Source organism: Aspergillus aculeatinus (genome assembly GCF_003184765.1).
Source record: "Aspergillus aculeatinus CBS 121060 unplaced genomic scaffold BO66scaffold_78, whole genome shotgun sequence".
Classification (NCBI taxonomy): domain Eukaryota; kingdom Fungi; phylum Ascomycota; class Eurotiomycetes; order Eurotiales; family Aspergillaceae; genus Aspergillus; species Aspergillus aculeatinus.
Genome location: NW_020291547.1, coordinates 1 through 21,000, shown reverse-complemented (window position 1 = coordinate 21,000; position 21,000 = coordinate 1). Strand labels below are relative to the sequence as shown.

Sequence of the window (21,000 nt, the reverse complement as noted above, 5' to 3'; positions counted from 1 at the left end):
CGCATGGTCGGGTCATCCCGAAAGCACATCCGGCAAAGATCCGGGATCGCGTGCGGCCGCGGCTCAAGCCCTAGCTCTGGCACGGTCAAGGCTATTCCACCATCCTAAAGTGCCTCGGTCACGGTGCATACATATACAAAGCAGATCTTGGGCACCAGCTCTTAGCACTAAATTCCTCCCTAGCACAACTACAAGCGCATCACTTTTTGCCGCAGTAGACATGGCTTCTAAAGATCCCTTGTTGCCGGTTTCCCCTGAAATTCCATCGTACAGCCAAATTGCCTGCATTGGCACTGGGTTGTCAGCTGTTGCTCTTGGCGCAACCTTGCAGCGATGGTACGGCTTGGATGATATCCGTTTCTTTGATAGACACCCCGTCATTGGGGGAACGTGGTACATCAATTCCTACCCTGGATGCGGCTGCGATGTGCCCAGCGCACTGTACAGTTATTCGTTCGAATTGAACGCCAACTGGACCAAGATGCTGCCTTCCAAGCAGGAGATCAAACAGTATCATGAATGTGTTATGGATAAGTATCACCTCCGCGAGAAGATGGTGCTCTCCACCGAAGTCACCCAATGCGTGTGGAGAGAAGATGCGGCTCGATGGCTCCTCTACTTACGGGATGTCAAGACGGGCCGTGAATTCACTCACGAATGTCAGATCCTGTTCGCTGCCAGTGGTCAACTGGTGAAGCCTCGTCGCTGCGAGATTCCCGGATCAGAGGAGTTTCGTGGTGCCATCTTCCACTCCGCGCGATGGGACCATAGTGTTAGCTTGGATGGGAAGAAGGTGATTGTCATTGGGAACGGCTGTAAGGGAACACTTATGACGAACGCAACGGCCATTCAATGGCCTCCTGCTAACTTTCTCTTCTTGCTCTGACGTACACAGGCACAGCGGCTCAGATTGTGCCTGCCATTGCTGGCAAAGTGGAGTCGCTGACTCAAATCATTCGGTCCAAACACTGGGTTTCCCCGACGCATAACTTCGCGTACCCGCCTCTCCTGCAATGGATCTTCCGTTACATCCCCTTCGCGATGAGATTGCATCGTCTGCACATCTTCCTCGCGGCGGAAAGCGACTACTTTCTCTTTCCCATGACCAAGGCAGCCGCCCGACTGCGAGCGCAGCGCAAGACCAAACTGGAGAAGTACATGCGGGCCACTGCCCCGGCCAGGTACCATGACCTCCTGATTCCAGACTTTGACGTCGGGTGCAAGGTTCGCATCAACAAAAAGCAGATATATACTATGGCTGACGTTCATATGCTCCAGCGGCGCATTATCGACTGCGGCTATCTCGACTCTCTACACAACGACAAGATCACATTAACCAATGTCCAAGTCGACAAGATCGTGCCCGAGGGCATACAAACAAAGCAGGGAGATATCATTCCTGCCGACGTGATTGTGCTTGCCACTGGCTTCGAGACCAATACCTTTGCCCCATACATGAACATCGTCGGTCGCAACCGGGTGAGCCTGAGCGAGCATTGGGCCCAGTATGGCGGACCATCTGCCTACAATTGCTCCGTCATGAGCGGGTTCCCAAATTTCATTTTGCTGCTTGGACCGAATGCGGCCACGGGCCATACTTCGGCGTTGATGGCTGCAGAGAAGTGCGTATTGTCCTTTGGATCTTCATCTTCCTCAGTTTTTTTTTCTGATGGCTTTATGCCTCGAACAGCTCTATCAATTATGCACTTCGCATCTTGAAGCCTGTTCTGAGCGGCTCTGCCTCGGCTGTGGAAATAAAACAGGAGGCCGAGAGAAGCTATGTCTACTGGGTGCAGGGGGCACTGAGAAGGCGTGTGTGGAATGCTGGTTGTGTCTCGGTAAGTGTGCTCTGCCTAGAGTAACCTGTGCCCCTGAATGTGCTTGAAAGCTTATACCCATGCTTGAATCAGTGGTACCTAAACGAGTCGAAGTGGAATTCAATGTCGTATCCTTGGACGCAGGCGCATTTCTGGTGGCGCAGCCTGTTCCCGACGTGGTCGGATTGGCATATCAGGGTAAGGCGGCCTTCCAATACGAGGAATTCTCCTCTCTATAGTTTTTACTGACATCAGAGACTCAGTGGCAGAAAAGAAACGGTCTGAAGAATCGGTCAGCGCCGCAAATCCTGCTTTTCATTCTCCTTCTAGCTCTGCTCGGAATGACAAAGCGGTATTTGCACCTCATTCCAGTTGATCTAATCCAGGAGTTGGGTGCTTGAAGTGTTTCTATATCTTGTCTTGCACAATTGGACTCTGTCTCGTCACTATTTCCCCATTTGATGGGACTTTTGAGGCTGCGGTGCGGAGTTGTGATTATGATTCATGATGCTCATGGCGTGTCAATATATTTTGGGGCACAAGAAGGCCGGACCTTGTAATCACGTGATCGATAAATACAAGGCCTCATTGACGGATCAGTAAAGCAAGATGTAGGAAGAGAAGTATTGCTGCTTTTATTCAGGGTCTTAGGAAAAGCTCAATGTAGTCGAAGGTCAACACAGTTCAGCTTGAAGAACAGAGGATTGAACAGGTTTTCCCATGGATGTGGGGCGCGCTTTCTGCCTTCCGCGCCGCGCCGCGGTTCTCGGCACCTCCTTGACTGATGCTTATATCCTTCCCCAGCCCCGCAATTCAACCCAAAACGAACTGAAAGACAACACCGTGGTTCAATTTGCCTTCTGCTATCCACTTAGTCCTTCGTACTTTGCCTTTTGTTTCCTTGCAGCATGCCTCCCAAAACGGGCGGAGTCACTAAACCACAACGCGCGTCGCGTCGGAAGATCGCCCTCGCCTGCGATGTTTGCCGAGAGAAGAAGACTCGGTGTGATGGCGTGAAACCCACATGTGGTCCATGCCTACGACGTCCCCATGGCGCTCGCGGTTGCGTATATACCATGGATAACGCCAGAACTGCAAGTCAAGATGAGTAAGTCGTTGGTATCGATAATGAACTCGTGCTATTGCTGAAAGAGTGGCTCAGGTACATGCGCGCCTTGCACCTACGGATCCAGGAACTTGAAGATGCATGCGCTCGGGCTGGAGTGTCATTATCTGCAACGAAAGGGAGCTCTTCGGGTGTGAGCCTTTTAACAGAACAACCACAACATGAGCGTCAATCTCCAGCGTCGTCTCGAGAGCTTCAAGGCGGACAGGGAAGCATCGACCACGCGAACAGTGCCCTTCGTGGTGTACAACCCACTGCCACCGTACCAGAAACAATACATAATCATGGATCAGGAAAGGCAGACGCCTTCGATGATCCCAGTTCTGCGTCGCCGCACTTCGAAAGCCCTGGTCATGTTACGGGAATGGGCCAGATATCCGCACCGGACGGGTGTTTGCGTACGCCTGCACCTGCTGTACCTGCCAAAGAGTACTATGGCTCCTCATCCACTGCCTCACTCATGCGCTTCGCGCGAATGACTCTACCCTCACGGCCGACTGGCGCAGACTCCCAGGGCACTCCTAATTATGAATTCCAGGAGTCTGCGAACACCTGCTATCGACCGGATGACTATACACTGCCCCCCCGCTCGGTGGCTGACCAGCTACTCGAATGCTACTGGGACCGGGTAGCTTGCATATACCCCTTTTTCGACCGGTCTAATTTTGAACTGGCGTACCAGAACCTCTGGAAGTCCGAGAAAGAACCCATGAATCAATTGTCGAGACTTAACATCGGTCTGGGTGGGCAGTTCGACTCAGGCCCTAGATCGATTGTGTTTCACGCGGCCTTGAATGCCATGTTCGCGCTGGCCTGCCATTTCGCGGATATCCCAACTCAAGAACGAGAGTCGACCGCCCACTCCTTCTTTCTGCGAAGCAAACGGTTCATTGGTCTAGACATTCTGGAGCATAACACGATCGGGGTAGTCCAAACGCTTCTCCTCACCGCCCTGTATCTGCAGAGCACCCCGTATCCCAGTCGATGCTGGAATGCAATCGGTTTGGCATGTCGAATCGCGCAAGGGCTAGGCCTGCACAAAAATGACAGTCGCTTTCCGTGCACCTCGTTGGAAGGTGATGTGCGCCGGCGAACATGGCACGGTTGTGTAATGCTCGACATGTAAGTGCCCCATATTTCATCCCTAACTCGGCGCATCATCTTTGATAACGTTTCATGCATCTAGCCTAGTCAGCATGACACATGGCCGACCCAGCATGACTAGTCATCTCGCCTTTCTTCCACTGCCGCGTTCTTTAGACGCTTCTGTGTCACCTGAAACCGAAGCAACACGATCAGAAATGAGCTTCTATGTTGCGTCAATTCAACTACACCAAATTCTCGGCAAGATCCTATCCGACGTGTATAATACATGGAATAGCCAGTCGGAGGAGGACCCTACCCCCTCGGATCTCCCGAAAGACTTCAACGTAGATAATGTGATCGAGCTGGAGAAACAGCTTCATGTCTACAAGTCTACTTTACCATCATATCTTGACTGGACCGTGCCAAGGTCGACATATGGCGGCACAGAGCCCTCCCCGACTTTGGAACGGCAGCGGAATGTTCTCCACGTACGGTGAGCAGTATAGAACCCCTTGACTGCTGCCCAACCCAAGTCTCTGATTCACAGTGTGTAGGTACTGTCACATCCGCCTCCTGCTTTACCGACGCATCTTCACTCAGTGCTACTCAGAGACGGCTTCACACAGTACTCAAGGCGATGGGAGTGAGCCTGGTCGTGTCCCGCTCACCCAAAACGCCGACAATACACTTTACTCCTGCATTGCGGATAAATGTGCCGAGACCTGCGTTATGACTGCAGTCGATCTCATTCAAGCGGTCTACGACACCTGCTGGACTACATCTACAGGTGCATGGTGGTACAATGGTTTTTGTAAGACGACCCTCATTTCCTCTTTGTTTTCCTCGGTTCCTGATTGAAGATGCGTGCTATAGATACAACCACCGCAGCACTCGTCCTGGTCATGTCCTACTCGATGCCATCGTTATTGAGGTCGATAGGCGCCTCTCTGATCCAAGAAAGCTGGGCCAAATGTGAAAGGATCCTTGGAGACATGGCGACTTACAGCCACTCGGCGCGAACCTCTCTCCACTTCTTGCAGACCACCTTCAACCAAGTCGCTAGCCGCTGTCAGCCCTTTCCCCAACCCAGTGTGAACGCAGCAGACGGCACAAGTAGAGTTGTTGCAGAATCTTACGCGCCCACCATCCATCGAGATGTGAACCTGTCTGACTCGGAGGAAGTGCCAGGGAACTCCCTGACTTCGAACCTGTGTTCATACTCTGCCGATGACAACCTGAGTGCAGAAAACCTTGGTCTCTTTTCATGGGTGGATATTCCAGACTTACCGCCATGGCTGGGTAGTAGTGAATTGTGGTCGGGAGATCCAAGCCACTGAGACTATCATCAAAGTACTCACTCTTCACCTGATAAGCACCTATATCCTTATTCCGTGGTCGTGGTTTCATTATGGGAGATTTCACTCATCTCCAGGCTGGTACCGGTACAGTACATACACGGTAAGAAAGAACCGGAAAGGTCCCGGGCGGGGTCATTCTTTGGTCTCCGGTAACCACCGGTATTCAAGTATTATTTCCACTTCCCCCGCTTTTCGGGTCTTCATCTCGAATCCGCCCCCCCGCAAAGATCACTGTGGATAATTTATATTCGGGAAAGTAGGAGACCCTCAGGATCTGTACTCTCAATACAGTCTGCTCTCTCTGTAGCGTGTAATCTTCGCCTAACGACTAAGAGCATGGTTACCCCAAGGAGAAGCTTCCTCCCTCGCGAGGGATTGTATATTGATCCTATTGTCACGGGCCTACGCAAGACGGTTCTCTATCCCGGTTTCAGCATTCCTGCCTGGTGCGTTGCGCAGAAGGCGGGGATAGCGTCACCGCTCTACATGCGACTTGCTCAATACCTCGCTATAGCCAGCGCCCTCCTCTGGCTCAACACGTATCTCAGTAGGCAAAGCCGAAACAACTGGACCATCGATCATATGTGGAATGGTGACTGGACGAAAGAGATTGTGGTGGTCACCGGGGGTAGTGGCGGGCTGGGGGCAGGAGTCGCTCAGCAACTAGCGGCCATGGGAGCCCGCGTTGTGGTCGTCGATATCCTTCCTTTGACTTACGTGCCTGGTTGGTATTATCTCATTCTTGGCTGGAAGAAAGATGCTGGATCTGGGATGTCTACTAGAAGGCGCGCTAACCTACGAAACTCGTTATGTTTCTCGGGAAACAAATAGAGAGCGACCGCATTACCTACTATCAATGTGATCTGAGCGATGAGAACCAGATTGCATCCCTTTGTGAGAAGATTCGGTCTGAGGTTGGCGATCCATCTGTCTTGGGTGAGTCGAAACGAGAAAAGCACCAACAGAGAAGACTTAGGGTTCTGACTGACATGAAGCCGAATATAGTCAACAATGCCGGGCTCTCGCGCGGCCAAACCGTAGCGGAGGGGACGTACCACGACAATAGCATCACCTTCAAGACGAACCTCCTCGCCCCGTTCCTCCTGACCAAGGAATTCCTTCCCGGCATGATTCACCGCCAGCATGGCCATATTGTCAACGTCTCCTCAACGAGTGCATATATTCCCCCGGCGGGACTGGCGGATTACGCGGCTTCTAAGGCCGGGTTAATCGTGTTTCATGAGGTATATATTGTCTCTTATGTGTCCCGGCCGGGATAGACCCGGAAAGCACCCTTGTCCGCTAACTCCCCCCACAAGTGTCTATCTCAAGAGCTCAAATTTCGCCACAATGCTCCCAAGATTCGAACCTCGCTTTTGGTCCTGAGCTTTACCAAAACCCCAATGTTCAAAGGGGAAACCAACCAATCCCATTTCTTCATGCCGCTGTTGCATGCGGACACGGTGGTGGATGCGATCGTTGACACTCTGGTCGGTGGGTTGAGTCGGACCATTTACTTACCGGGGATCTTTCGGCTTTTTGCTGGATTGGTAAGCTTCGATTCATATTTCAATCTCCGGTTAAGACAGGCGAGATCTGTTGATACTGATTGTGTATCGAATTTGAACAGCGAGGTGCGCCGGAATGGTTCCAGACTTTAATCCGAGATCGCTCGCAATCCTTGGCGGTGGACTTCAAAGGCCGGCAAAAGATCGATCCGGTTGCGGGAAAGCTTGTCTAGGGTTGATGATATCATTTCCGGTGAACAGTAGATGTGGATAGGAGATTCTGTAGCTATGATGTTTTGTGTTAAATTGTACATAGTAGACGGGAGCTGTGCCGTGGCCGGAACGGTCGGCCCACGCCCTGGCGGGGTCCGGAACGCACCCGATATACTTCCTGGATTGAGTGCAATAAAGACCCAACCTCTCTTGCCCGGAGGTTATGTTCTCAAGCATTTTCACCATCAAACCTCGTAATCGAATGATTTATAGGTTCTTCCTTGCATTGTCGAATTGGCTTCTACCCTGGACCTGGAAATCCAAACTCAACGAGATGACGGACCACGGGATGGACTGGCTGCAAGGGAAGATCCTGGCATGGACTCACCCACCGCCCGCCAACAAGATCGACACCCACCACCATTTTGTGCCCTCGTTCTACCGGGAAGGTTCGTGTAGCCCAGCCCTAACTCCGGCACTGTAACAACTACTAATGCTGGGATATTCCATCGCCGAAGCCGTTGAAGCAGCAGGAGGTATGTCCAATGACCAAGTCAACCACCACTCTACTTAATCAACCAAAGCTAACCAACAACCAAGGTGACCCAAGCGGCTGGCCCACCCCCAGCTGGAGCCCGCTGCGCTCCGAGCTCCTCATGAAACGCCTGGGGATCCGCACGGCGATCCTCTCGACCACAGCCCCCGGGGCCTGCATCCTCCAAGGCGAAGCCTCATACAAGCTAGCGCGACAGCTGAACGAGTACGCGGCAGACCTGCGCGACAAGCACCCCGACCGCTACGGGTTCTTCGCCAACCTCCCAGACATTTCCCTGCATCCAGACGCCGCCCTCGCCGAACTGGCCTACGCCCTGGACACCCTGCACGCCGACGGCGTCACCCTGTTCACGCGCTACGGCACGTCGGCCGCCACGCAAGCATACCTGGGCCACCCGGCCCTCGAGCCAATCTGGGCGGAGCTGCACCGCCGCAAGTGCGTGGTGTTCGTGCACCCGACCCACCCGGCCGACACGACCGCGGTCAACGCCCACCTCCCGCAGCCCGTCATCGACTACCCGCACGAGACCACCCGCACCGCCATGGACATGATCCTGCAAGGCACCCGCCGCAAGTACCCAGATTGCCCGGTGATTCTCTCGCACGCCGGCGGCACCCTGCCGTATCTGATCACCCGGCTGGCGACGCCCCTCCGCAAGGCGCCGGACCTCGCGGCCGAGTATGTCGTCGGCACGACCTACGAGCAGGTCATGGCGGATTTCCGGAGTTTCCACTTCGATCTCGCCCTGTCGGCGGCGCCGCAGGTCGTCGAGGTGTTGCGGCGGATGGTACCGGGCGATAGGATTCTTTATGGGGTGGGTTTTATCCTTCTGTTCAGGCCTTCTGGCTTTTGTTCTTTCCAGGGAGGGAGAGTGGACGGGAAGGGTTTGTGTGCGCGGGCTGACTGTGCTGGTAGAGTGACTTCCCCTACGCCCCGTTGCCGGCGTACCCGGCTTTCTTGGAGGAGCTGGATGGGTGCGAGATGTCGGAGGAGATGCGCGAGGGGGTTTATTTCGGGAATGCGCGCAAGTTGATTCCGAGGTTGGCCGGGGAGGCCGGGCGTGAGGGGAAGATCTGATGCTGAGCTGTTTGAGTAGGGGGACGAGGAACTGCCGTGATCAGAGGAAAGGAGGGAGGTTGAGGCCACAAGGCGGCTCCTGCAACTATAGGTATGGAGTTTGCACGCGGTCGATTGTATGGGATAAGAGGATATGAGCAAAAGGACAGTCTCAGCGCAACTAGTGGAGTACACTGCTCAACACCTATAGCCGCGTAGCGAACATCGTGCGTGCGGATTGCCGAGGAAATAAAAGGCTGTGCTGATCACCGGGGTGATTGTTGCTTTGCGGTCATTGGCTTTAGCTGGCGAGTGACCGAAGACAATGGACAATTCGACATAATTTGGCCTAGAATGCTGTGAGATTGGGGTAGAACGTATGCACAAGTCTTTCATGTCTGCAGAATCGTCTGACAGGCTCAGCGTCCGAGAATGCGAGCTTGGGGAAGGGGCATTATCGAGAACTCACCGCTCGTTTGATGCGTGTATCTCTCTCAGAGATCTCTCCGAGGCTCCCTGCCCCCGGCGATACCGAAGAGAGGTTGCCCCGGAGGGACTTCCAGAGTCCTCCAAGAGGGGATGATGGCTTCTGAACGCGACGACAGCAAACCGATGGTTTGCTACAAGTCCTGAGGTTTTGGTTCGCAGAACCGCCCCTTAGCCTTGCTGATACAGGCCCCTGGTTTCGAGCTCAAAAAGAAAAGCCGTCACCTAGACCTGCTGATGTTCAGAGCACCATCCCCGGTGTCGTCGCCTAGTGCCCAAAGTCGGTCCTGATCATCCTGATCAGCTGATCTATCATATTCCGGTCTCCGTGGATACTCAGGATGGGCGCTTCAAGTGGAGGGTTCTGAGGATCAGCGACAAAGGGAGCCATTCGGTTTGAGCCCTGCTGCAGCTGGTAGAATCGAACCCTGTCACCAACGGCTGCAATGCCATACATGGTAGATTGGGTCCGACTGCTCCTACGAGCGCCGGTAAGGCTTCTCCGCAGCTGACTCTTCAACTGTGTCCATCTGTACCTTTGCTCCCAGCCAGGCTGAGTGTCGCTCGGAAACCGTTTGCCTTCGTCGATGACCACCTTCTGCAACCTGTTGTTTCCGAGTCTTGCAACAACCACATTGGCCATGTATCGTCTCCGCTGGTAGGTGTAGGACTCTCGCTCCACGCTATAATTATTAAGGAGCGGAAAGTAATGTCGCAAGACATTGAGCCAGAAGTTGTCCACTGCTAGCTCATATGGCTGAGGTCCACCCTGCGCAGGATGTAGAATGCTCATGTACCGACGGATCACGTCTAGAGTCCAGTATTCTTGTACTGAAGCGAACGGGAGTGCTGCCGGTTGCTGGGGTTGCCCTTGCGCTTGCATCTTGGTCCAATCCTCTGGAGTTCGTCGCGCGAAAAGACCTGCTTTTCGAAGGAAGATCTGGTTTGGGGGATTATTCACACGTGTACTGGGGACTTTTGGAGAGAAAAAGCGACTGCTAGAATTCCAGAGTGCGTCAAAGTACAAGAATATATCTTATGCAGTTTAGACCAGCCATGGCGGTGTTGTATGCCCGTGTCAAATGGTATAACACGTTTATTGACCCAAGGCAAGTGAATGTTCACACCTGGTTTCAGATGGAAGCGTAATATGACTTGTGGGTATCTTTTACTCTTTGTCCTTCAGCATAGAGATATGTGTTACTCCACATTATGTTCTTTCTTGCGTTACTCTCGAAAATTGAGCTTCCATGATTAGCAACAAAATCAACAAGTATTAAGGGACATATTCACCAGGTTTTGAATGAGATCACTTCGGATCCCAGCAATCAGCCTAAAACCCAGACCCTAACTCAAGTTCCAGTGCGCTGGTATCAAACCCACTCCTTTGAGGCATTTCGCTACTTCCTGCCATTTATCTTCGGATATCTGATCAAGGCGTCTTCGCCCTCTCCCCAGCACTCCTAATTCAATGATCTTTCGATGCTGACGACCCCAGGGACACCGTCAGCAAAGCAATCGTTAATACGGTATGCATCATAGAGCACCAAGAAAGGCAAGAATAGGACATACATCAGAAACGGCAGTGACTTGGTATACTTCATCAAGACAGCTGTAGGCAGGGTAGTATGGCTGGGGCGATAAATTATAATCGCCCACTGAGAAGCGCTCTATGGTATCCAAATAGCCTACACTGTCCCCCATCCCGGGCAAGATTAGAACGCCGGCCACACCACCAGCTACATGGTTGCGTACGGATAATCCATGGAAATTTTCAATGTCGATGGTTACGCGAATCCCGGGATAAAAGTACGGATTAGGCATGCCCACCTGTTTCCACTGCGTCTCCCCATGGATCTCCCTTGCTTCAGGACATGAGTAGCCCAGCATAGCTCTGGATCCATCCTTGAAAAAGAACTCCAATCCAGTGACGGAAGGCCCAGCGGTCTCCTGCAACACGGAGACCGCAACCTGGCATACCGGAGCGTGGATTTCGACAACCTCCCGGTACGTACCCCGCACGAGGGTATTATCATAGTGATGGAGACCCATGCCGCGGAAGTCGAGTGGGCGAGGCCGCCCGGAATGCAGCGCCAAAGCTGTGTCGCGAACCCAGCGCAACGCCTCCCACGTCCCAATCTCCAAGCGAAACCCCCAAGCACAGCCCAGCTTACAGGTGCAGTGGTAGAGCAGCCTCCAGTCGATCTCCCCTCCTCTTCCTGCCCCCTCCTCCTCCGTTTCCTCTCAAAGTAGTTGCGGAGGACGGGCAGCAGGAATCCCCGTTCTCCATTGATCTCAAATCTCGTTTTCCAAAACGCGCGGCTGGAGAAAATGCCTACAAATCCGCGTGACGCGCAACGGAGATGCAAAACATCCCGTGTCGGCAGCAAGATTGCAATCGCTTCGATGATCTCCAGGGGCAGACACTGAAAGCCATCCCTGCCCGTTCGACGTCGGTGGGAGGCGCGCCGCCGTTTTGTGATATACGGAGCAGGCAGAGGGGGGTCTGTCGGGAAGCGCATGAGCTCTTCCAGCGCGGGCAGTCCGAACCGGCCCTCACGCCGAATCTCTTGATCTTCAAAAGTTGACCAGAAGGAGGGGTGGGAATCTGGCGTAAATGCGCAGTGAGAATGCCCCGGCGTATACGGTGACAGCTCCAATGCCTCGAAAAGACTTCCTAGGTGTAATTCGTCGGGGCCGAAATGCTCCAGTAGACGGTGCCAACATACTTCATGGATGAGGTACACGTCGGTCTGACGATGCGCGGGCACATCACCCGATCTCCAGCTATCATCGGTCTCGGTGTCTCTTGGATTTCGCGCCTCGTCGTGTGCCCCCGGCGAGCTCGGGGCTGCCGTGATGGTCCGGGTCACCTTGACGCCGGACGTCGTGCAATAAACTTGAATTGATGTCAGCATGAACTGGAAGCATGTACACATCTCACGCAAGGAATCAGGAAGCTAGCTCACCGGCCCTGAAAGGCTTCTTCCATGGGATGGATTCGCAGAATACACCCCCACACACCGTGCACGCGGCGTACCAGAACGGTAAACCACGTTGCACATCAGGCTGAAATTGTAGCACTGAAAACATGATCAAAGCTTAAGACACTATCTTCCGAAGCTACATGGATAGAAGAGAGGGCAATTTACATATTGCCTACTCACGTTCCCGTCCCAGGCCTTTTATATCTCCCTCGCCCACGTCATCAGGGTGTCATTTGTTGAGGAGACAGCCGGCAACATTCCCATCCAATCTCCGCTCGATTCGATAGGCAAGGCCTTCTGATTTGATGGGAAGTGAGTTCCGGAAATGCTAAACAACGGTTAAGCGCCCGAAGCCTGAGACCGTAACACCGGCCATCCTTGATGTCCACCAAGAAAGGGCCACAATGGAACAATCAGTACAGTCATAATCTAGGCCTTCAACACAATAATCAATAGCGTGCTCCTCCGATACTCAATGTCTGCAACACAATTATAGTCACCCGAAATAATAGAGAAAGTAATCGATGGCTATTCAGAGAGAGTTCGCCAGGGGAGGGGAAAGCGGCTTGATCAGGTCGCTGCGTGTATATATGGCTTTGCATTTCAGCCTCTCTTTCGAGTTCTCTGTTTCGTCTTCCTCTTCGTCCCAAATCATCGTCTCTCAGGTAGGAAGTCCATCTTGGTGACCTTTTGTTGCGTGTCCAAGCTGATGAAGCGCAAGCACAACGACCACAACAACCACAACCACAACCACAACCACAACCACAACCCCCACAACCACCACCATCACCATGGCTCCCGCTCAGCAGGTATTTAACCATTCGTCGATGCCTTATCTCTTGTGCACGCGTGTCTGACGAACACTCAGCAGATCATCGTCAACGCGGGTGGCCGGGCCACCATCGTGGCCCCCGCCGACAATCGCCCCCGGGCACTGCGGAGGAAGGACCTGAAGAAGGTCCAAAAGAAAAAGCAGGCCCGCAAAGGGCTAGAGAGCAAGGTCGCCTCCCACGAGGAGCTGGTAAGTCCGAACCGAAGGCATTGACGGATTGGTTCGAAGCGAGACTAATAGCTTGTCTGCCGGGAACAGCTGCGCGAGGCCGAGCGCCTCGAAAGGGCGGCCGCGGCGGAGGAGGCGGAGGTGAGGCGAAAGCGGGAAAAGGCCGCGGAGCTGCGGCAGAAGGCCGAGGCCCAGAACAAGGGCGGGGATGAGGGGGTGGCTCTCGCGGTGAGAGTGAAGGAGACCGCCGAGCAGGATCATCAGATGCAGTAAGTAGATGAAATTCAAGGTTTACGGCGCTGGACGCCGGTTCGTTCCCACCCGAACATTGCGATCTTCGCTCCTTCTCGTACCATTGTAGCGTACCTACCTCTCACTATCCCTGTTCATGGCAGCTTTGCGGGCAGCGTCAGCTTTGGTCCCAATGTTTGACGTAGCTAGCTGAGATGCTCTCCACTGTCAGCCTTGCTGCACTGGTCAACCTCCAACTTTATGGGGGCACAGCGTGGAGCAAAGTGCTGGTATGCCTATCACACATTCTGCAGCTATAGATGGGAAGGTCCTGCGACCTCTTTGAACCTACTGTACAACATATTGATTCGCAACCGCAATTGTTCACGCAACATGTACAAGGATGTCACCAACCATATCAACGTGAGTTATACCACCACAGGCCTCCCACCTCCCCGAGTCTGCGGCTTCAGCGGCCCAAGAACGTACAGCTCAGCATAGAACCTATAGACAAAGTGTAGCTATTACTACATCTGGCCTCTATGTCTAGAATCATCCACCTCCATGCAGAGAACCCTGCAAGAAGTCTACTGAAAAGCGGCCAAAATCTCATCATTCCACCTGCCCGTCATCAGCAACGATATCTCAACATCATACAGACCAAAGCATGAGAACTTACAAAAGATACTTCCCCGACAACTCCCGAGGCGCATCCAGCACCAACCGCGCAATAACATGCCCCGGCTGCTCGGGTCTCAGCAACCCTCCATCCTTGTGGACGGTGGTAAAGAACGAATGGAACTGCTGATCCATCTTCGTCGCCAGATCCTCCCGGATGCCCCGCTGCATCTCGGTGTCCACGATGCCCGGATCCACCGACACAGAGACCACCTCAGGCTCTTCCTCCCCCAGCGTCAGCGCCAGATGGTTCATGGCCGCCTTGGTGGCGCCGTACAAGCCCCACCCCTTGAAGGCCGACACGGAAGCCGCGGATGAGGTGAACATAATCCGGCCTTGCGTGGCGCGAAGGGAGGGAAGAGATGCTTTCACCTGTTGCTTATCGTTAGTCCTTCCGGGACGGTTGATCTTCCAGGCATGATGATGCCTTGACGTACAAAAGCAACACAGCTGAAATAGTTCACATCGAACCCGTGCTTCCATTGCTCGGGGTCTGCCTCGGCCACATTCCCCACCTGCCCCAGAGTCCCGTGGTTCAGCACGAGTCCGTCCAGCTGTCCGAAGGCCTTCAGCGCCAGATCGACGGCCTTCCGACCGAGCGAGAGATCGGCGAGATCGCCGCCCAGGACCTCGACTTGGCTGGAGTACTGGTCTTTCAGGGCTTGAAGGGGCGCAAGGCTCCGCGCGACGACGACCAAATTGGGGGATTGTGGGCTGCTGAGGAGGTACTTGGCGATGGTCAGGCCGATTCCTTCGTTGTTGTTAGCCTTGGTGTGGGGAGAGGGAGATTGCCATGATGCAAGTGGTGGACGTACCGCGCGAGGCGCCAGTTATGATGAAGGTTTTGGGGGACATGATTGGATCTACTTTATGGGGCGCTGTGTGAGGATATCTACAGTATGAGAGTTGGTTATGGTGGAGGGGGACTGGTTCAGAGAAAAACACGGTGGTGGGTGAGGCTGACCGAAACTGTGGCTTGGCCCGCTGGAGACTAAGTGGGGAAAAACGTGAAGGCTGGAACCCTGGATGGATCCACTTAGCTGGGACTATGTCATTTGGGGTTAGTTAGGGTTGTGATGAAGCAAGGTAAGCTTGTCATACATCTTGCCTTGGCGATGTGATACTGTACTATGAAAGCATCAAGCTGGAGCTGCTTGCCAGATGACTTGTTAGGGTTTCCCATGCTGCGTTGCTCTGGTGCCTCAGGCAGGATTGGTTGCCGTCCTGGATGGAGGCTTGCAGTATAAGAAAATGCCCCCGCCAATTGTCCTCCGAGTTTGGGAGCTACCTGTACACAACAATCGGTCCCTTATGATCTTCGATAAGGCGCTCTCCGGATTTTTCGAGAGGAGTTCAGCCTTGTTGACCAGGCAAATGCTACCCCGCACGTATGCTCAATTCATTTATCATACTTTGTGCTACTAGGTGACAGCTCAACGTGCTAGTGCTGACGACAGGGGTTGGGTTGGGTCAATTAAGCACAAGCCTCAACCGAAAGCGAGTACAGACATCACGCTTCACAAGCCACCAATCTCGAACTGGCCAAAGATAAATATAATACCCCCCCTCCAGGCACCCATCTATGACCCCTGCACGCAAATATCAGCTCGTGGCCGCGGTACCTCCCATGGCATGTCTATTGCCTCGGCGGCCCGGAGGTCACAACAAAGTATAATACGGGTGCCCCCCGTCGAATCTTCTTGTTCTTAAGTCCAGATAGCATAAGCGCAATCATGGAACAAGCCCAGACAAAACCCCAACCCAAACCATTCAAAGATTGGCCCAACGATGCCGCGGTAGGTCTCCGTCCGTTCCTGATTGCGACTCCCCGTAGAAGCCCACTGAATGCTTGGATGGTTAGTTTGAGACGACGGCCGAGCAACGCGAGCCCATCGAACTGCCCGTCGTTGGGTCCTTTCCTCCGCATGTCGCGGGAGTCCTGTACCGGACTGGACCGGCTAGCTACAAAGTCCCCGGATCGAACTATCAGCTCCACCACTGGTTCGACGGCTTTACGCAGCTGCATCGTTTCCAACTCGTGCCCCAGCCAAGCGGGTCGTGCAAGGTGCTCTACAACTCCCGCCGTCAGGTCGATGCGCTGATCGAGGAGGTGCGCAAGACGGGCACACTGCGCGGCATGACATTCGGGCAGAAGCGAGACCCTTGTGCAAACTTCTTCCAAAAAGTCAAAGCCGTCTTTGAGACCCATTTTGAAATCACAAACCCGGAGATGGTGAATGTGGGAGTCACGGTGCATGCCAATGTAAGTGGATCTTTCCCTCGAATGCTCAGTTCCATTTTTTTGAGGATATGGACTAATGGGAGGTGACAGATCCCAGGCATTCCGTCCCGCCTCAGAGTTCCCTCTAGGCAACACGGTCAAGGAGGGTTCTCAAGTCTAACCACTCTGACCGACGCGAATCTGATCAAGCACGTATGCGCACTTTCCTCTCTCTTCTTTTCGGGAAGACTGTAAGTATCCAGAGCTGACAACCAAACCCGGTAACTCAGATCGATCCCGAGACTCTCGAGCCGCTAGGAGTAACGCGACAGGAAGGCCTGCACCCCGAGCTCAAAGGTCCACTGTCGAGCGCGCATGCTGAGCTCGACCCCATCACAGGTGACCTGTATAACTACAATCTCGCCTTCGGCCGCCACGCAACGTACCGCGTATTCCGGACGTCAGCCGCCACCGGCAACACCGAGATCCTAGCCACCATCACCGGCCCCGGCGTTCAAGCTGCCTACCTGCACTCCTTCTTACTGAGCCGGGACTATGTGATCCTGTGTCTCTGGCCGGCACTGTTCGTGGCCGGGGGCGTCAAAGTCCTGTGGGAACGCAACCTGCTCGACGCCATGCGCTTCGACCCTGAGACATCCACGCGCTGGTACGTTGTTGATCGTAAGGGCGGGCGCGGGGTCGTGGCCACCTTCGCCAGTCCGGCGTTCTTCAGCTTCCATACCATCAACGCCTGGCAGACGGACGATCCTGATAGAGAAGGAGAGGGACTCCACGACGGGACCACAGACATCATTTGTGATCTCATCCAATACCCCAACGACGAAATGCTGCATCGCGTCTACTACGAGTCCTTAGTCTCGACGGGTCTAAAGGTCGAGAAGTACTATGGTAGTGACCGCTCGCGCCCTCGCTTCGTTCGCTATCGTCTTTCCGGGATTCCGTCGACAGGTTACCGTCAGAATGCTCGCAAAGGAAATGGAAAGAAAGACCATCCCGATGCCACCTGGCCCCTGGCGACGACAGAATTGACTATTGCCTCTGATGCAGTGGGCGATCTCCCCACGATCAATCCCAAATTCACGGGCCGAAGAACGCGATTCGTGTACAATCTCTGCACGCAGGGGAAGGTATGTCTCTGTCTTCTTTTGCCATGTGTGGCACTCACTTAGTACGCTGACTCTGACTGACCGACTCCACCCATAGTCATCGTTCTTTGATGGCATCGCGAAGATCGATGTCGATACTCAGGAAAGCACGATCTGGTCTCGAGACCAACATACCCCAGGGGAGGCAATCTTCGTGCCTGAACCCGGGGCCGAGGCCGAGGATGCAGGGTTCTTGTTGAGTGTGGTGCTGAACGGGGATACCGGGACGAGTTATCTGCTGTGTCTTGATGCTCGGACGATGACGGAGGTGGCACGGGCGGAGTGTGAGGCTGCCGTTGGATGCGGATTTCATGGATCGCATTATCCAGCTGACTAGGGCTTGTCAGCTATAGTTTCTGGATTGGAGGTAGGGTACCTCCGCTGAGCGCTGCTCGGCTGGGGATGAAGATGTACCAATTCCAAGTTGAAAGGTGTATAGGAAGAATTGTAGCTCAGCCAGAATCTGTCGAATGAGGTAATCGACTTTCATATAATAGGTCCGTAGAACTCTTCCTATTTGGAAGGCGTCCGTCCACCTTGCATACCTTGGCCAAGTGCCGGGGAAGATATTGCGGAGAATCTCAGGGTCTCTCAGCAAATATCTGTACATGCGTCTATCCAGATTTTACACAAGACACTCCAGATAAATGCAATGTTTGCTTTCTCTATTGGGCGCGGGATGACTATTGCTTACCATCATCCTTATTGGTCTCACGTCAGATTACCACAGATCAACATGACCTTGACAATCACAGCCCCTCGCCTCGGGGCAGCGGAGAAAGCTCTTTGTTATAATACCCCAAGCCAGCCGCTGACCAAGCCTATCGCATCTGTACTCTAGGAAAGCTCTAAACATGGCTCTCTGGAGGCTAGCGTATCTTGTCTATACGACGTATTAAGTTGACGCTCTGGTCTCCGTAAGTTGACGCCTCAGGACCACTCTTAAAAGAAAAGAAGGAAACAAAAAAGAGGAGCCTTTATTTTCGGCCCTCAATGACGAAAACCACTTTACGCTGGGGCGAACGGGCTAGTACAACGTGGTGATCAGAAACGGATGAACCGCATCTTGAGGGGCTAGATTCCCTCTATCCCGGTACCGGAAAATTATCCGAGCCCTTTCGAATAGTCTATCTGGTCCTGAAGGTCGGAGATTGGGGCGATTCTCAGCGGTCCCGATGTCACGGACACTTGAAATGAATCTCCCTCACTGTCATGCAAACACCTCAGTCCGACCACGATCAGATATTTCAGCTGTTGCCGTGCTGCCCGCAATGCGGCGTAGTATCAGGGCTTGTGATTGACACGATGTTTCGTTGATGTTTGGAGAAAAATATGACGAATAGAACTGACAAGCCTACATGGATGTGTACAGTACGTACATACTTCACGGCATATATCCGGCCGTCTTGGATCGCGGACGGCAGGCTAGAATGCTCATAAAACACAGCCCACTAGATGCCACGCAGTAGACCTGGACACATCATTGCAGTGGTCATTTTGCCACTGGTAAGACAACCGTGGTCAGTGGCGAGTTGTGCCAGTCTGGCTTCCATCGACTTCCACATGACGGGTGAATTGACTTACCAGTTGCTATATCAGCATTATGAATGCGACAGCAGCCTGCCTGCGGGACGGGAACAAGCGACTTGGGCCTTTCCCTTTTCGGCGGCGACTGAAGACCACTCACTCACTCACTCACGGGCACGGCACCCACACAATTGCGACCCACATCGGGTCAAACCGACACGAAAATCCTTCCAGGGTTAGTCCCAACCTCATCGGATGGAACTACCGCATCGCAGCCTCAAAGATAGAAAAATACTGCCCACATCCTAGAGACACGCCGATGAAAGAACTCCTTTGACCAATGCTGACTGACCACCAGAGTCCCAAATCAGGGCTATCTGTGCCCACGGGCCAGGGCGGTGAAGCAACTGACCAATCATGGCGACATATTATGACCACGGCCCTAATTATGTGCAGGCTGGAGGATCCGAAGGATTGTCGAAGACGGGGAGCAAAACGAGGGCCAAGTCTGCAGGCTTATCAATCATCCACGAGTGCCCGTTCATGCAAGTCGGCAAAAAAATATCACTCGAGTATCACACCTTACCCTTTCCTGCGCACGATCTCAGAATACGAGATTGGCGTGCCCACAACAAGTCAACAACGCTGGCAATTCGACGGCCAAGACTTGCAAAGCCGCATCGCAATATGGACCCTGAAAATCGGTTGGTTGACGATATCGTGGCTAACGGCCAGCTTACCCGGAACCGGAAAGGCACCACTACAAGCACTGAGTGTCATATCAGCTTGGGCTGACGAGAAATTTTGTCAGGGCAAGGTGGCTAATTTGGCGATAACGGTCTATAAAAGGGGTCTGAGAAGCCCGCGGTGAGCCGGACAGAGCATCATCAGTATTTTCAACTCAACTTTCTATCTCAGAATCTCCTTGCCTTGTTAGACTTCTCAAAATGACGCCCACCCCGAAGGGCCAAGCCCAAACTTCTGCTGGACAATCCCAATACCAGCCTCCCTCCACTGGCATCTTCCGTCTGATGCCGGCCAGCTGGGTCCCCTACGCTGAACTGATGCGTCTGGACCGCCCAGCCGGCTTCTTCGCCTTCTACTGGCACTACCTGATCGGGATGAGCTTTGCCGCGGCAATCCTGCCTTCCGTATCCCTCCGGGCCCTAATCGCAGCAGCGATCTACCAGATCGTGTGGGTGATCGTCCTGCGCGGGGCCGTCTGCACCGTGAACGACAACTTCGACCAGGAGTTCGACCGCCAGGTCGCGCGGACCCGCTGGCGGCCCATTGCGCGCGGGGCGGTCTCCACGACGCAGGCCAACCTCTTCGCCGCGGCCCAGGTCGCCCTCCTGGCCGGGATGGCCCTGCGGTGTCCGCTGCAGCACGCCGCGGGGCTGACCGCCGTCCCGCTCTACGCGAGCCTGACCACGCTGATCCTCAGCGTCTACCCGCTGGGGAAGCGGGTGACCGACATGCCGCAGATGATTCTCGGCGTGGGCTTTGCGGCGGCGATCCCCTTCTCGGCCGCCCTGCTGGGGCTCGATCTGTTCCCCGTGTCGCCCGTCGCCTTGCTGCAGGGCCAGCGGGGTGCGGATTCCCGGCTGGCGGCCGCGTCGCTCAGCCTGTGTGTGGCCTCGGGCCTCTGGACCGTCATCTTCGATACCGTCTATGCGCACCAGGATCGCGCGGACGATATCAAGGCGGGCGTGCGCTCGCTCGCCGTTCGTCTGGGCGATCACACGAAGCCGGCGCTTGCCGTCTTGGCGGCTGCGCAGATCGCGCTCTTGGTGTTTACGGGCGTTCAGAGCCAGTTCTCCGCCGTGTATTTTGTGGCGTCGTGTGGAGGGGAGGCGCTTGCGCTGGCTACTATGCTCGTCGTGGTAGATCTGAGCAAGCCGGCGAGCTGTGCTTGGTGGTTTGGGAAGGGAACGGCTATTGTGGGGATTATTCTGCTGTCCGGATTGGTTGGAGAGTACTTGTT

General features: G+C 54.1%; 10 protein-coding genes across 10 annotated transcripts; 7 read left to right on the top strand and 3 right to left on the bottom strand.

Annotated features, from left to right (window-relative positions):
* Positions 1 to 220: 220 nt before the first annotated feature.
* BO66DRAFT_464011 (flavin-containing monooxygenase) lies at positions 221 to 2,066 on the top strand (the record flags this gene model as incomplete). Its single annotated transcript, XM_025652451.1, has 5 exons — positions 221 to 815; positions 896 to 1,224; positions 1,279 to 1,622; positions 1,691 to 1,838; positions 1,911 to 2,066. The coding sequence occupies 5 exons, from the start codon at positions 221 to 223 to the stop codon at positions 2,064 to 2,066; spliced, it is 1,572 nt and encodes a 523-aa protein (XP_025498331.1).
* A 605-nt stretch (positions 2,067 to 2,671) lies between these two features.
* BO66DRAFT_464008 (uncharacterized protein) lies at positions 2,672 to 5,683 on the top strand. Its single transcript, XM_025652450.1, has 5 exons — positions 2,672 to 2,925; positions 2,980 to 4,065; positions 4,130 to 4,522; positions 4,584 to 4,840; positions 4,903 to 5,683. Exons 1-5 carry the CDS (start codon positions 2,726 to 2,728, stop codon positions 5,364 to 5,366), a joined length of 2,400 nt encoding a protein of 799 aa, XP_025498330.1. The 5' UTR covers positions 2,672 to 2,725; the 3' UTR covers positions 5,367 to 5,683.
* A 40-nt stretch (positions 5,684 to 5,723) lies between these two features.
* On the top strand, positions 5,724 to 7,128 carry BO66DRAFT_385235 (NAD(P)-binding protein; the record flags this gene model as incomplete). The annotated part of the gene is made up of 5 exons (XM_025646132.1): positions 5,724 to 6,111; positions 6,219 to 6,323; positions 6,393 to 6,631; positions 6,707 to 6,937; positions 7,018 to 7,128. The coding sequence occupies 5 exons, from the start codon at positions 5,724 to 5,726 to the stop codon at positions 7,126 to 7,128; spliced, it is 1,074 nt and encodes a 357-aa protein (XP_025498329.1).
* A 249-nt stretch (positions 7,129 to 7,377) lies between these two features.
* On the top strand, positions 7,378 to 8,915 carry BO66DRAFT_360753 (amidohydrolase family protein). Its single transcript, XM_025645019.1, has 4 exons — positions 7,378 to 7,557; positions 7,627 to 7,644; positions 7,709 to 8,478; positions 8,580 to 8,915. The coding sequence occupies exons 1-4, from the start codon at positions 7,443 to 7,445 to the stop codon at positions 8,739 to 8,741; spliced, it is 1,065 nt and encodes a 354-aa protein (XP_025498328.1). The 5' UTR covers positions 7,378 to 7,442; the 3' UTR covers positions 8,742 to 8,915.
* A 559-nt stretch (positions 8,916 to 9,474) lies between these two features.
* BO66DRAFT_336046 (uncharacterized protein) lies at positions 9,475 to 9,999 on the bottom strand (the record flags this gene model as incomplete). Its single annotated transcript, XM_025644263.1, has 1 exon — positions 9,475 to 9,999. One exon carries the CDS (start codon positions 9,997 to 9,999, stop codon positions 9,475 to 9,477), a length of 525 nt encoding a protein of 174 aa, XP_025498327.1.
* Positions 10,000 to 10,558: 559 nt separating this feature from the next.
* Positions 10,559 to 12,085, bottom strand: BO66DRAFT_463998 (uncharacterized protein; the record flags this gene model as incomplete). The annotated part of the gene is made up of 2 exons (XM_025652449.1): positions 10,559 to 10,691; positions 10,779 to 12,085. A coding segment is annotated over one exon (1,092 nt), but the record flags the coding sequence as incomplete, so codon positions are not given.
* Positions 12,086 to 12,984: 899 nt separating this feature from the next.
* Positions 12,985 to 13,466, top strand: BO66DRAFT_443902 (uncharacterized protein; the record flags this gene model as incomplete). The annotated part of the gene is made up of 3 exons (XM_025651553.1): positions 12,985 to 13,002; positions 13,065 to 13,214; positions 13,284 to 13,466. The coding sequence occupies 3 exons, from the start codon at positions 12,985 to 12,987 to the stop codon at positions 13,464 to 13,466; spliced, it is 351 nt and encodes a 116-aa protein (XP_025498325.1).
* A 291-nt stretch (positions 13,467 to 13,757) lies between these two features.
* BO66DRAFT_360750 (SDR family oxidoreductase) lies at positions 13,758 to 15,037 on the bottom strand. The gene is made up of 4 exons (XM_025645018.1): positions 14,918 to 15,037; positions 14,540 to 14,853; positions 14,104 to 14,474; positions 13,758 to 14,045 (listed from the first exon to the last, which is right to left on the bottom strand). Exons 1-4 carry the CDS (start codon positions 14,955 to 14,957, stop codon positions 14,012 to 14,014), a joined length of 759 nt encoding a protein of 252 aa, XP_025498324.1. The 5' UTR covers positions 14,958 to 15,037; the 3' UTR covers positions 13,758 to 14,011.
* Positions 15,038 to 15,835: 798 nt separating this feature from the next.
* Positions 15,836 to 17,513, top strand: BO66DRAFT_463997 (uncharacterized protein; the record flags this gene model as incomplete). The annotated part of the gene is made up of 4 exons (XM_025652448.1): positions 15,836 to 15,898; positions 15,964 to 16,393; positions 16,463 to 16,536; positions 16,614 to 17,513. The coding sequence occupies 4 exons, from the start codon at positions 15,836 to 15,838 to the stop codon at positions 17,511 to 17,513; spliced, it is 1,467 nt and encodes a 488-aa protein (XP_025498323.1).
* Positions 17,514 to 19,910: 2,397 nt separating this feature from the next.
* BO66DRAFT_463989 (4-hydroxybenzoate octaprenyltransferase) lies at positions 19,911 to 21,000 on the top strand (the record flags this gene model as incomplete). The annotated part of the gene is made up of 1 exon (XM_025652447.1): positions 19,911 to 21,000. A coding segment is annotated over exon 1 (1,037 nt), but the record flags the coding sequence as incomplete, so codon positions are not given.

What these genes read in the sequence shown, in the direction of transcription:
- BO66DRAFT_464008 (XM_025652450.1), top strand. Translation starts at nt 2,726, where the DNA reads ATGCCTCCCAAAACGGGCGGAGTCACTAAACCACAACGCGCGTCGCGT. An exon ending in CGGAATGTTCTCCACGTACG is followed by an intron (nt 4,523 to 4,583) that starts GTGAGCAGTATA and finishes CACAGTGTGTAG; the next exon opens with GTACTGTCACATCCGCCTCC. An exon ending in ATGGTGGTACAATGGTTTTT is followed by an intron (nt 4,841 to 4,902) that starts GTAAGACGACCC and finishes TGCGTGCTATAG; the next exon opens with ATACAACCACCGCAGCACTC.
- BO66DRAFT_360750 (XM_025645018.1), bottom strand. Translation starts at nt 14,957, where the DNA reads ATGTCCCCCAAAACCTTCATCATAACTGGCGCCTCGCGCG. An exon ending in CATAACTGGCGCCTCGCGCG is followed by an intron (nt 14,854 to 14,917) that starts GTACGTCCACCA and finishes ACAACAACGAAG; the next exon opens with GAATCGGCCTGACCATCGCC. An exon ending in TTGTCGGGGAAGTATCTTTT is followed by an intron (nt 14,046 to 14,103) that starts GTAAGTTCTCAT and finishes GATGACGGGCAG; the next exon opens with GTGGAATGATGAGATTTTGG.
- BO66DRAFT_360753 (XM_025645019.1), top strand. Translation starts at nt 7,443, where the DNA reads ATGACGGACCACGGGATGGACTGGCTGCAAGGGAAGATCCTGGCATGG. An exon ending in GCGATAGGATTCTTTATGGG is followed by an intron (nt 8,479 to 8,579) that starts GTGGGTTTTATC and finishes CTGTGCTGGTAG; the next exon opens with AGTGACTTCCCCTACGCCCC.